Genomic DNA, 14,849 nt, shown 5'->3' with positions numbered 1-14,849 from the left:
CGCTAAACAACTGAATGTCAAAATACTGTGTGAAATATCTGGCTGTCCTGATTATGCAAAACACTAAACATCAGAAAGTAATCTGGGTAAATGTTCTGTTTTGGCAGATTTGACAGCTGTGGTCTTGATGAAACATGCTGTGAAACTGTATCTTCAGCTTTACAATCATCAGACTCCCATCTGAGAGAGCTGGACCTGAGTAGCAATCACCTGAAGGATTCAGGAGTGAAGCTTCTTTCGGATGGACTGAAGAGTTCACACTGTCAACTGAACATACTGAGGTTTGACATTCACTCATTTACTATGTTCAAATGTGTTGGGAAAGATACTTTCAAAATGTATTTCGTTAAAGAATACATGCCCAAAATTTTTATTTGTAACGTATTCCGTTACGTTACTCAATATTTCAATAACATAATTTATTCTGTAGCCTATGCTTTGCACAACAAAAAGTTAATTGTGCTGGTAAATCGCGAGTTTCGGTCTGAATTGTTCCCGTTTTCTTGTTCTTGATTTGTTGTTCTTCTGTGTTTTAATAAATGTATGTTATCAGAATAATATACACAAATATTGATCTTGACATTGTTAGCCTCTTGTCTTACACTGTGAATTTAACTTAAATATTTAATTTTGTACAAGAAAACATTCCTTATTAATGAATTATTAGTATACAAGCCTATTGTAGTGTCTCATGAGATCGTGCTCATTGTCTCACAACTCTTGCTCCTGCACTGAAGCGGCAGTTTAAGATAAACACAGACTAATAACTCTTGTCTGGTTATTACTTTTAAAGACAATTTGCCTTAGCCATAATGTCAAATCAAATGAAAGAATGAAGGTGATTCTGATAACACACATTTATTAAAACACAGAAGAACAACAAATCAAGAACAAGAAAACGGGAACAATTCAGACCGAAACTCGCGATTTACCAGAACAATTAACTTTTTGTTGTGCAAAGCATAGCAAAGGCTACAAAATAAATTATGTTATTGAAATATTGTAAGGTGGTTGTATAAACTACACGAAAGAACGTTTAAAGAACAAGTGCAAAATCAAAATTGATCAGCTCCGTAATGGATTGTGAAAAGTGCTTGTATTGGAAAGCCAGTAATTAGTTGGGTGAGTAAAATAAAGAAATTATAGTTTTTAAGTAGAAAATAATATTTATGTAAAGAGATACAGTAAAATAAAAATTACTTAAAAGTGCACAACTCTTCTTAAGTGGAAGAAAGCTACGTTTTCCCCTTTCACGTGCAAACTATTGGAAAGACCGGATAAGTCATTAGTTGGGTTCATAAAATAACAAAATGATCATTTTTAAATAGAAAATAATATTTATGTAAAGAGATAGGCCTACAGTAAAATAAAAATTTAAGTGGAAGGAAACTTTTCCCCTCACGTGCAACCTATAGGGCGGATGAGTAGTTGGGTTTTTAAAATAACGAAATTATAGTTTTGAATAGAAAATAATATTTATGTAAAGAGATAGTAAAATATAGAAACTCTTTTAAGTTCTTCAAGCCTTCTCAGGTATTTTCACAATGATAAAGTGCTGATTGACATAGACTTTATCACTATAGTACAGGGCTCCAGACAAAAATATCAATTAAGGAGCCATTGGCTCCTATAAGGGAAAAACTTAGGCGCCAAATAATTTTTTCAAGTGCCACAAAAGAATAAATGCATTTTAATTTTTCATGTGCAATTATATGGGCGGTGCTGAATTTCATTTTTAGCTTCTTCCATTCTTTCTCATTAAGACAACAGGTTAGGTAAAACATATATTTTTTTGTATTTTTTGCCCGTGTTGAACTGAAACAACTTAAATCTATGCGCCTCTTAACATTGTAACAACACCACACACACACACAGAGCGATTTTCGCAGTTTTCTCCACTATAGGCTTTATTAATTTATTGTCATATACATAGAGCGCTTCACAGCTGTTACACATCACATAGGCTACCCAACACTTGATTTGTCTTGTTAAATACTTCACTAAACTCCCACATTTTACTTTACTTTATTTCCTTCCTTTTGTTAATTTGGTAAATTTGGCAAATTAGAACATGAAGAAAAAAGTTTTAAACATGTTGATATTTCCAATCACTATGTTGGACAATTCTTATCAGAATAATTTCTATTAAGTTAGTGTATATTTTTTAGTAAAACTGTAAAAATTTTAATCAATATCAATATCATGTAGGATTTTTCCTTTGCGTTATATATAGTGTCCACTAGGAGGTGCTCTAAGCATATCTTATCCTTGATTTGTTTTCCCTGAATAGACACTGGTTTTGAAAGTGAAAGAGTGACGCACGTTTGTTGCGTTTTACAGTGAAATGAGAGTTCCGTGTCTTTAATAATATCAACACATTAATTATTTATCTCTCATCCACCCGTAATTATTTACAATGTTATGATCCGCTCATCACAAACACACTCAAAAATATCCACGCACACACATACATCCGCTAAACTTCACTGCGGACAAATAAGCATGATCAAAAACATCCATGATCTTATTTTTCCTTCAGAGAAGAGAGTCAACAATGCAAAGCAAGAAAGGAATTGTATTCACTATTTAAAATAGCCCGTTGGGCAGGGCGGTGATACGTTTTGCATATTCCTGTGAAGTTAAGGCAGTAACAGAAAAGTTTAATAAGAGTAAAATATATTGAGAATAAGTATCAGTATCAATTAAAAACGAGAATTGTTACTGATTAGTTGGCGTCCACACAGCCTTCCTGCACTTTTTACAAGTAGAGTAGGGTACTGGATATTCATTCATTGACACGTCTCTGTCGCTTTCTATCTCTCTCCGGCTGGCACAGCCGTCAGTGTTGTTGCTTGATAGAGATGAGGGCTTTGAAAAAGCATGATATTTTCCGTTTTGACATCCATTTCTGACGCGTATTTTGACGCTCCGACTCAGCAAGATTTTTTCCTCTGTAAGGGTGCTGATCCACTTGTCCGTGCAACACTTCTGTCGCGCCGCACTCCACTTTATTCCTATGGGTGACGTCAAGCGACTTTAACGCGCCCGCAAAGCATTCCGGGAAGGCGGCGCTGCATTTAAACAAATGCCGCGCGTCAAAAAAGCTGGCCGAAGCTCAACTTTATGCAAATGAATCCGTTGAACGCGACGCGACTATCCAATAGAAGTAGAGCACATGGAGACGGAGGGAAGTCTCTCGCTGGTCCTTTGTTTTTCATTCCCCGCTGGCTCAAACGCACACCCATAGCAGTAAACTTGAGGAACGCCCATTAACATACACATGAAGGGAAGCGTCACAACACCACACTTCAGTCGGGCCGCGAAAGTGGATCTGTATCGTAACTTTGCTGCGCGTCGTCTCATTTTATTACGTCAACACACAACAAGACTGGTCACCAATGGCGATCTCAGCAAAAAATATCACTCGCAAATTAATATTTTTGGTCACAAATGCGACCGTTTTAGTCGCAGTCTGGAGCCCTGCTATAGAATACTATAAAATAATGCATTGTCTGCCTCATTCTGTGATAAGAAGCCACATCAGCTAACAAACACTCGACTGACTATATGAAGGGAGTTAAAACGTGTTATTAAACGTTGTATTTTGTAGGACAACAGGTTCATGAACGCTTCGTTTTACTAGTTGGTGAAGATTTTTGACGTGTGATGGTTTTTAAACTCGCAGCATTTATATAACTGATCACAGAGCCGCTCTTCACTGACACGCTGCACAGTTATATTTCGTTCTCCATTCTCTTTCTTTAATGTGAAATGCTGTTTTAATTTCCAAGATATAAACGTGTTCTTGCCCTGGCTCTGTTGTTCTCTGTTGTCTACCTCTAGCTCCCGCTGCTCCTCTTCCGACTCCATTGTGATCAAGCAAACCGTGCGTTTTCATATTGGGCCGTTCTGGGAAATGCATAGAGTTGTCTTAATTTATTTAGAGAGTGAAACAGAGAAGTATCGTAATGTAATCCATTGATTTCAACAATGTACCTGTATTCTAAATACCAACTATTTAAACTGTAACGGAATACAGTTACTCATAATTTGTATTCTGAATACGTAACGCCGGTACATGTATTCTGTTACTCCCCAACACTGTTCATAACGGACTAGCAGATATTTTCCCCAGTCTATATTGTAGCATGGATGTATGAGTGGCATTTTCTCCAAGCACACAAGGCTGACAAAAAGAACATGCATAAATGAGAAAATAAAGTGTGGGACATGGTTGATGTTAAAGTTAGTTACATTTACATTTAATCATTTAGCAGACATTTTTTTCCAAAGTGACTTACAAATGAGGAAAGCAATAAAAGCAACTAAACAAACAAGGGGCAACAGCATGCAAGTGCTGTAACAAGTCTCAGTTAATCTAGTGGAGTACACTAAAGTGACCAGATTATCTATTAATTAAAAACGGGGACAATATATTTGTGAATGTTTTTTGTTGTCGTTGTTGTTGTGGGCTCCCTATATTATTATTAACATTAATAATTATTATGATTTAGTTTGATTATTACGATTTTTGGTCTGGTTTTAATACAATTCACCGCACCCGCAAAAACAAAACAAAAAAACAATCAAACAATGAAAACTGTTAATAGTAAACATTCTAAATCACAAGCCGTTCAAAGCAATATTATAACATGACTTAACAAAAACATATTACAAATATAAAACATAAATATGATAATAAATAAAACTATTTAACAAATATAATTGTATTTAATACTTTCATTTTCACAAGTTTATACTGTATAAATTACTTTTTTACTTCATATGTTTTGTTACGTTTGTGCTTGAAAATAACTCTTACTATCTTTAATTGCTCTTGTTATTTTGCATTTTAGGCTTATTTTAAGCATGTGTTTAAGTATGTGTATTCTGCACATGTATTTGTTGCAAGTGTAATTGTTAAATTTTTTTATATTTATAGTTCAAATGTGGGATGATCACTGTGTTGTGACTGCGGAACTATTGGGGTTAAAACAATCCCGCACCTGTTGAGGTTCTGTTATAAAGCACATACAAACAGTATTACTTTAATTTAACATGAACCGTTAGTATGTTACTACCTTGAAAGCGATAAAGATTTTTCTTTTGATATTTGACAATAATGCTCTGCACTCTTGAAGTAGTAGCGGCGCGCATGCGCAACCAAGTAGAGTCAGCGTATCTCACAGCGCCATCTGCTGGTGAAAATAATCACTACACGATTGCTCCTATAACCAGCAGATGCTGTATGTTGGACTTTTTTGCAATGTATATGCTGGTTTTTTTAACTAGTTGTAAAACGGGGACATTTCCGGGGACAGCTCCAGTTGGGGACAGAACACCAAAAACCAGGGACTGTCCCCGGAAAACGAGGGCGTCTGGTCACCCTAGAGTACAGTACACATACACTTTTTTTTACAAAGTGTACAGTTACATCACTTGCCCAACGCGGCACCGTCCCCCACTGTCCGTTTGTTTTTTATAGTAATAAAAATAATTTAGAGCAGTTGGAGAACAGACACTTTTTTACAATTAAAAACTGAAAGCATCTGTTCAATGCAGTGTGAGTCAGATTTCTCCTCGCGTCACACATTTCGCCTTCACTTTTGACTGTCAAGAGGATGGCGGAAAATTTGGTTTCAAAGCAAAATGTAAAAGTTTGGATTCAAACCTAATGCTAATAACCTGCAAAGGATTAGTTTTGTTTTTCTAGTTATTGTTTTTTTAAATTCAGAATAATAATGAACCCACAATTCAAGCAATTGCAGCTAATTTGAAAGCGAAAGTAAAACGCACACAAAATGTTTCCAATGGCGTGGAGCTGAGCGAGCATTTTCAGTTAATTCCTATGGAAACTTGTCTTCCATAGGACTTAATTGAAACTGCTCACTCTGCTCCACACCATAAAGAATGCCCGTGCAGCTGTGCGTGAATTTTAATAATAGAGATAAAATAGTAAAAATAACTATATTGTTATTTATTAATATGTTAATTATTATTAATAAAAAAATTGTAGCAAAAGATGGATCATGAATCGCTTTATAATCAAATCATTACCCTCTGAATTGTAATCGAATTGTGAGGCAAGTGAAGACTCACACCTCTATTACTTTTCCAATTCCAATTATTTCCAATGAAATCTTTCCCAAATTTCCGATTTTCATTAAGTGATTCTTATGAACGGTTTGTTTCAATGAACATTGATTCATGTCATAATTACAATTTTAAAACATATTCCCTTTCCTTGTGCATTTGACCTCCCGAAACTACTAGTGTCGCGGAGTGGGTGTGTTATGGATACGTGGTGTTGTCATAGACGCGGCACGCAGTAGGCGGTTGTTTGTATCGGTGCATTTCTAGAGTGAGCTGAAATGGCAAGAGTGAACATTCAATTCAATTCAATTTTATTTGTATAGCGCTTTTCACAATACACATTGTTTCAAAGCAGCTTTACAGAAAGTGCATTTCATAAATGTACATTGAAAAATGTTAGAAAGAGAATGTTAAAGATAAATGTTAGAAAAAGTTATTCAATCATGTATTAATTTAGGCCATAACAACGCTGGCGTTGAGTCGTCTCTTCACAGGCGTCGAGTCGTCTCATCACAGGTGTTGGGGCATCTGAAGTCTCCATGAGAGGCTGGATACAAACTGGAGCTGACGAACTATTTACCTTGGGACTAGTGTCCCGAGATAACAACAGAAAACCAGATGGGAAATAATTAGCATAGCTGCTGTTCAAAATATTAATGCTGTTGGTGCGATTTAACTGTAGTATAAAACGTATTTATAATGTGAATGCTTGGCTAAAGAGATGCGTCTTTAATCTAGTTTTAAACTGGGACAGCGAGTCTGAACCTCGAACAATATCAGGAAGACTATTCCAGAGTTTAGGAGCTAAATGTGAAAATGCCCTCCCTCCTTTAGTGGACTTAGATATCCTAGGAATGACCAGAAGCCTCGAGTTTAGTGATCTTAACACTAGAAGTCCCGGAGATTTTTACCCCTCCTTTAGCCAAGTGGAAGCTAACTGGCTAGTCTTTTGGCTATCATTAGCATCAATTCATGTGTAAATGTGGTCATTACCTGAGCAATCTGCAGGGGGGTTGGGGGTGTGTGTGTGAATGGTTGCTGGTGGCTTGTTTGTATGTGTGGGGGAGGGAGGGCTGCTAACAAGACTCACCACTCGGCAGGCCTTGGAAATTATCCTGAGTGAAGGAAACCCTTGTGACTCAGATGGAGAAGACATAGAACTTCAGCTGGATTCGGACTCAGAGCTGTCTGATCTGTCTTCAGGTTAAGTTTCATTTCATATTATTTCCTATTTCATTTCAAACCAGACAATACAAAAAAGTAAATATTTATGTCACTCCACTCTGCTTTTTTTGTGTTTTTCTCTTAGTCCACTTTTTTGTTTGTACTACTTAGCAGACATTCACTGCCATCTGAAGTGCAAAACATTATTAGTTGTTTCTTTGCTTTAGTTGTATCTTTTTATTTAGTAAGATATTTCAGACATTATTCCGATACAGAGAAGGAGATACTGGAATTATTATTAGTATCTATGCATGCATTTGTGATATCATTTGACTTTTCCATTGCTCACAATTTGAATTTGTTCACACAGCAGATGAGGAGACTGCTCCTCAACCAAAAAAAGAGAGCCCGTTTGGGGACTAACCTGACAGAGACAGCGAAAGATGGCACAGTGTGGCGTGAAGAACAGGTGGGGACGCGTCTCCCTTTCACCCCAATCAAAGCGTACGCTGCAGATGGAGAGCCAACGGCTAAGGCCAGGAAAAGTATCTCGAGTCGCCTTCAGAGCTTCCTGTGTTCCATCACTCTTGACATGCTTCATAGCACTCAAGAATGGACTATTCAACATGCACAGGAAAGGCAGCATGTTCATTGGTTCATGGCCCTCCCTGAACTAATGGCATTTATTGCAATTGTCATCTTCCGGGGGCTTACCAAGGTTCCATCACTACGTGACTGCTGGTCAGCAAACCTGAGAAACCCACATATCATTGGATCAATGCCGCGAAACCGCTTCCAAGACATCATGCGACACCTACGCTTTGATGACAGGTCCACCCGGAGTGATCGAGCAAAGACTGATAAGTTTGCTGCAATTTCCAGTGTGTGGGGATCATTTGTCACCAATTGCATCACGTTCTACAACCCTGGTCTACATATCACCGTTGATGAACAGCTTTTCCCGTCAAAGACTCGCTGCTGTTTCCTGCAGTATATTGCAACTAAACCTGACAAGTTTGGGATCAAGTTTTGGGTGGCTTGCGACCTAAAATCCAAGTACATTTGTAATGTCCTCCCATATCTTGGCAAGGACCCTAGTCATCCCAGTGGAGAGAGACTGTCTGAAAATGTAGTGATGAGGCTGATGGAACCATTCCTAGACAAGGGCAGAAATGTTACCACGGACAATTTCTTCACATCGCTGTCACTTGCGCATAAACTTCTTAGCCGGAACACCAAACACCAATGCAAGAACAATCATGCCACTGTGCAATGTGTTCACTGCTACAGATACACATGTGGTAAATGCAGACGGGAGATACCATGGCAGTGCCAGGATTGTGAGTGATTGCTGGAATGTACTCACTCACTTTTTAATATTATTTGTAAATATGTGTACAAATGGTTGGTTTCTTTTTTATTTTATTTTGTACTGTTTTTATCAATAAATCTCAGCAACAAAGGAAAAAAAAAACATGTGTGTTGATTTCTCCCTAAGATGGCAAAGTGAAACACAAGTTTCCTTGAAGTGGCTCAGCATGGCCCCACCTTGTTTACATAACAAAAGCAACTGTTCACAGCTGATTAAGGATATTAGCCTAAAGCCTTCCAGCCCATCGGCTGTCCTGCGGGTTTTATAGGTAGAAAAGCCAAATGGCTGCTCCCTGGGACTTCTAGTGTTAAAGAGCGCGATGGATTGTAGGGCGATAGAAGATCCGTTAAATACACTGGAGCTAAACCATTTAGGGCCTTATAGGTCAATAGCAATACTTTGTAATTGATACGGAACTTAATAGGTAACCAGTGTAGAGATGATAAAATTGGTGTTATATGATCATATTTTCTTGACCTAGTAAGAACTCTAGCAGCTGCGTTTTGGACTAACTGTAGTTTGTTTATTGAGGATGCAGGACAACCAGCTAATAAAGCATTACAGTAATCTAGTCTCGAGGTCATAAATGCATGAACTAACTTTTCTGCATCAGAAATAGATAGCATGTTACGTAGCTTAGCAATGTTTCTAAGGTGGAAAAATGCCGTTCTTATAACATATGAAATATGATTTTCGAAAGACAAGTTGTGGTCTAATATAACACCCAGGTCTTTTACTGTAGTGGATAAAGTGACAGGACATCCTTCTAAGTTAAAGTTGTATTGTGAGAGGTTTTGTGGGCAGTTTTTAGGACCAATAAGTAATGCCTCCGTTTTATCTGAATTTAATAGCAGAAAATTACACGTCATCCAGTATTTAATATCTTCAACACACGCTGTCAGTTTAGATAATTAATAAATAAGTTTTCATCTGGCGTTTTCAACATAAATTTGGTAAATAAATATAAACTACATTTATTTACACATCACACAACTATTTGCAACACAACAGAGGCTGGCTTTGCTTGATTTGTTTCTCTGGATTTTGTTGCTTTTAAGAAAAAAAGGATTTAGGATTGTCACCTCTGTTCCTCTTCAACATTTTTTTTGAAGTTACTACATGGAGCTTGCATGTCCGTTTTTTGGAATATATCAGGGCTCAATACTAAGGATGTTTTCTACTGGTTCAAATTTGTACTTGCCCTGCCAAAATTTTCACTGGCCCCACATCAAAAAAGTAATAAATAAAATAAAATAAAATAGACTAACCCTTATTAAAAGTTATTCAGTCAAGAGCAGTTAGTGATTTATTTGACTTTTGTTATCTTGATATTTATATAGCCATTGACGCTATTACGCATCTCCAAAAGACGAAGCAGAAACGACCAATATCTTATCTCAGCAGGTGCATGTGTAAAATAATGCGATCATCAACATTAGGAAGCCTATAAATCAAAACTGCCTAATGTTACTAAATTAAATATCGACCCAGGACGAGCTATAGGGCTGGGAAGCTTTGGGGGTGTTGATGAACTCGATCTACTCCATCTGTTTGATCATCGTTCTGAATCACATCCGGACGTAACGTCAGTCTTTTACAAAAACGTGATTTTCTCCGCCTTATGCTCAAAATGTTGTTTTTTCATGAAACTTGCAACATTTCAAGTGTTGATTAAAAAAAGACTGCATGAAGCTAGAATAAAACAGAGGCTCTGTGGGCCATGAAACTTGTGAAAATGACCAAAAACGCTGGCAGTGACTGGAAAATTTCATGTTTACGTTTACTTAAGACATAACCGACTATATTTTGGATGATACTTGACAAGATAGGCCTTTTGTACACATAATTTTGTGTGAATTTTTGCATGCTGTGAGACGCGTGGGCGCGCTTAGGATGTGTTTTGGTGCGCTTCATGAGTACCAAACTGAGAGACACTTTCTTGTCTATGTGCGCTTGAATCTTTAAATTGGCATGGCTAAAAAATGCGCAAATTATCAACTTCCGTGAAGATGCACCACTGGCACGTGCAGGCATGTGACAGTTGCGGCAACTGGCCAGAGTGTCTTCCACGCTGGCACCGGACCATCGGGCTGTTATTGTCGACCTTAATGACGAATATTTTTTTTCATTCTTTCAGGCGGGCTGCCCCCCAAAAACAATGGTAGGGGAAACACTGGCATAGATGAGTTATGAACTTAACCCTCAGGAGTTGACCCTGAGGCTTTTTTGTGGTCTCTGAGATGTTTTGACATGCCCTGACACAGTTCCTCATAACATATTATGGCTAAAGCCTGATTACACTGTATTTAGCACTAGGGTTGTGCCGATGGACGATATCATCGTCCATCGTGATGGCTGACCGACATCACGATGGAGCGCCACCATCGTGATGCCACGCCCCCCATTGCGAGTCTTGTTGTGAGTGCGACGCCCCTTCTATAGTTAAACTAAAAACTTTGCAGGGATTGCTTTGTAAATTAAATTGAGTATAACTAATGCATATATGCTATTTTAAATACTGTAGTCTATGCTAGTTTCTAGTTTTAAAAAAATTGTTTCATAGCCTATTTCCTCGCAAAGATGCGTCATAAGCCGCTCTGCGCTTTGAGATGAGTGTGGGACACGAGCTGGATAGACACCTTCTCAAATATCTTCGTCTTCATGTTTTCTCCTGATGTTACAAAGAGCGAATTTTATCTTCCACAGGGTCAAGACATTTAAGCTATGTTTGATTATACACTGCCAGAGAAAGCGAAAGTAAAATCGCCTGTGTGTGTGTGTGTGTGTGTGTGTGTGTGTGTGTGTGTGTGTGTGTGTGTGTGTGTGTGTGTGTGTGTGTGTGTGTGTGTGTGTGTGTGTGTGTGTGTGTGTGTGTGTGTGAAATGCGCTATTCAAATAAACTTGACGTGCCTTACCAAGTCTAATAACAAGCACAAACTGTGTTAAATAAATGTTGAAGTAAAAAGGTAGCCTGTTCGTCTTACAGTGTTTTTCTACTTTCCCACAGTAAAGGACGTGAATGGGTATAATAGACTTAATTATAAACAAACGAAGGAAGAAACGTTTATAATTCCCTGTGAAAACGGGTGCGACGTGAGTGAAGATTTGAGAAAAGAAACGAGATATGTGTCCATGTCCAGTGGGATAAAATGGACTAACGTTAGGCCTATTGTTAAAATTCACAGAAATCGCAAAATAGAATGGCTGCGATGTAACATTTATCTGTGAATTTATTTCCTTTGTAAACAAAGCTTTGTGCTTCACTCCTGTGGTATTATTCACGTAAAACAGCATTAACATACAAAACACTGGGTTCATAACGAAATTATAGTTTTGAAGTAGAAAATAGTATTTATGTAAAGAGATATATTAAAATAAAAAGTGCACAACTCTTCTTAAGTGGAAGGAAGCTACTTTTTTCCCTCACAAGCAACCTAGCGCGGATGAGTCATTATTTGGGTTAGTAAAATAACGAAATGATATAGTTTTTAAGTAGAAAATAGTATTTATGTAAAGAGATAGTAAAATACCGATATAGTAAATTATATATTTGTATTTTTAAAAAAACGACGATATCATCGTCCATCACGATGTTTTACTGTAAACATTGTCAACTGCCAATTTAGGAGACATCGCCCAACCCTATTTAGCACAAACATGCAGTCCAGGGGCCTCATGTATAACATTTTCCATAGATTTCATCCTAAAAGTGTGCGTAAGCACAAAAGCTAGATTTTGCGTTTGTACAAAAGTTTTCAGATTTATAAAACCATGCGTACACCAGAATCTGTGCAAAATTCCCTTTATGAAAAAACAGATTGTGCTTACATGCATCTCCATCCTGTCTCCTCCCCGAAATAACCCTATGCGGCTGACCTGTAATGTTGCCTGAACCCGTTTGTTGGCCAGAGGAGAACTGGCACCGCGACTGAGCCCAGTTTCTCCCAAGGTTTTTTTAGTCCATCCTGCCACCAGATGGAGTTTTGGTTCCTTGCCACCGTCACCTCTTGCCTTTGGCTTGCTTGGTTGGGAACACAACTATTTTACTGATTCGCCCACATTGTCACTGTATGATTATTGAACTTAACTGATGACATCACTGTTTTCTCCAGAGCGGCTGTTCAGCTGAATCAAATTATGTTGCATTATTTTCCTGTTACCCCTGTGAAGCTGCTTTTAAACAATCTACATTGTAAAAAGCACTATATAAATAAAGGTGACTTGACTTGACTATGGAGCTTACAACACCTAGTTTTACTATGCATAACATCATCTGCATATCATTTCCATGCACATTCCCATCCACGTTGTGATGCCATATTTAAGACATTAGGGAAATGTGACTACATCAGTATGTCCACTGAAGGCAAGTTCATTTGAACCCATGTGCAGTGATCTTGGCTTGACTGAAATGCATGAATTTACCAACAGTAGAATAACACAAACACTGCTAGACAAGAGACTTTAGAAACATGAGGCCTATTTATACACACAAGACTAATGAGCAAACAAGGGACACCTGTGAACAATCAAACAATGAACCAATGACAAACAGAGCAGAGTATCATATGACAAGACAAACAGGTGCAGGCAGTGGTGGAAAGAGTACTGAAAAAGCATACTCAAGTAAAAGTACTGTTACTTGTCAAAAAATGTAGTGCTAGTAGAGTAAAAGTACCTGTCCTAAATACTACTCAAAGTAGGAGTAAAAAGTAGCCCTTGTAAAAGTACTCATGAGTAGTGAGTATTATGCTTTGAATGTTATTCCACCTTATACCCTGCAAATTAAAAATGCAGCTTACACTTTTATGGATGTTTCTCGGTAAGAACAAAAAACAAGAGATCACCAACAGTATTTCAGTATTTCTCCAAGTTTTATTTCTGTTAGCGCTAAAAATACAGCCATGGAATATTTGAGAAAGCAACCAATAATCTGGTAACATTTATAACAACCATTCTGTAGAGGTTTTCTTGTGGTTAATTAAAAAAGGTTGCAAAGAGTTGTAAATTAACAATTTTACGTTAAAAAACTTTCTTTTCAAGATGCATGTACTGCTTTAATTTCAATGGATGTTTTCTCTGTAAAATTAAAACACTTCAGAAATCAGAATCATTATTCACAACTGATTATTTTTGCTTGCAATTAAAAACCTGATTAAAATACAGAAAGTGGTTAAAAGGTTAAAGCGTTTACATGCTGGGCGAAATCGATGTAAGGGACATAAATCTAGCAGTGACGATCAGTTAATGCCTAATGCACTGAAGCCTGGCAAACAATCAAGCTAAATGAAGTGTTTCCAGCAGATGGCACCGCGAGCTCAATACGCTAACAGAATACGGACCATTTGTGCGTGTATTAGAGAATGTAATATTCTGCAGTTTATTTTTAGGAATTGTTTAAGGCAATTTCACGATTTCAGTCATCATACAGTAACCAGAATCAGAATCAGAAAGAGCTTTATTGCCAAGTGTGCTTGCACACACAAGGAAGTTTTCTTGGTGCTGAAGCTTCCAGTGCACATCAGTGATGCGCGGGTCAATGTATAAACAACCCGCACCCGACCGACGTTTTCAACTAACCCGCCCGCAACTCGGACCGCAAAAAAAAAAGAAGAAAATATTGTACCCGACCCGCTTCCTGACCCGCATTTTTTAATAAATAATAAATGCTCATCGTAGCTCATTGGGCCATTGAGAAAATGTTTCAGGCCCTGACGTGCGCTCAGAGGTGCAGCGGCGAGAGCAGGCAGTTCTTGAGGCGGCCCATCATTTTCCATTTCAGCTGTCTAGATGCATACTATTGATGAACGCGATGTTTATGTTTCGACCCGGCTTGAAGGTCATCAGCAGGTCAACTGCGAGAAAGCCCTTATAAGGGCTAGTTTCACTTTCTTATGCCAGCTGAGTGATGTAGTTGCTTTTGAATAGAAGCTTCAACTAAATTACATGTTTATTACATAACACTAGACTATATCATACAGCATTCAGAAAAAGAACAGTTTGTGCTCCTGATGGATTGATTTAGCTATTCATTTATTTTGTTTCATTTTCTTAACAAAGATGCAGCATGTGTTTATCCAGTCTAATCGATGTGTGCGTCTCTCCCCTGACAACAAAAATCCCGCCCCCTCTCAGAAAATACATAAAACTGACTTTTCTGAGCTATATGCGTTTAAAAGTAGCCTATTAAAATGGCACAATGGCATTGCTCAGTTCAACG

General features: G+C 37.8%; 1 protein-coding gene across 4 annotated transcripts in view; it reads left to right on the top strand.

The window, feature by feature from the left end:
- The window catches only part of LOC307126560 (NACHT, LRR and PYD domains-containing protein 3-like), an 88,628-nt gene that overhangs the window by 48,987 nt on the left and 24,792 nt on the right, over positions 1-14,849 (top strand). For all 4 annotated transcript variants that reach the window (XM_079817156.1, XM_079817155.1, XM_079817153.1 and 1 more), the window contains one exon: positions 108-281. In XM_079817156.1, the coding sequence (XP_079673282.1) occupies positions 108-281 (174 nt within the window). The remainder of the gene's footprint in view (positions 1-107; positions 282-14,849) is intronic.

The sequence above is a fragment of the Gobio gobio genome (assembly GCF_949357685.1).
Source record: "Gobio gobio genome assembly, chromosome: 5".
Taxonomy (NCBI): Eukaryota; Metazoa; Chordata; class Actinopteri; order Cypriniformes; family Gobionidae; genus Gobio; species Gobio gobio.
This window is presented reverse-complemented; position numbering and strand designations above follow the sequence as displayed.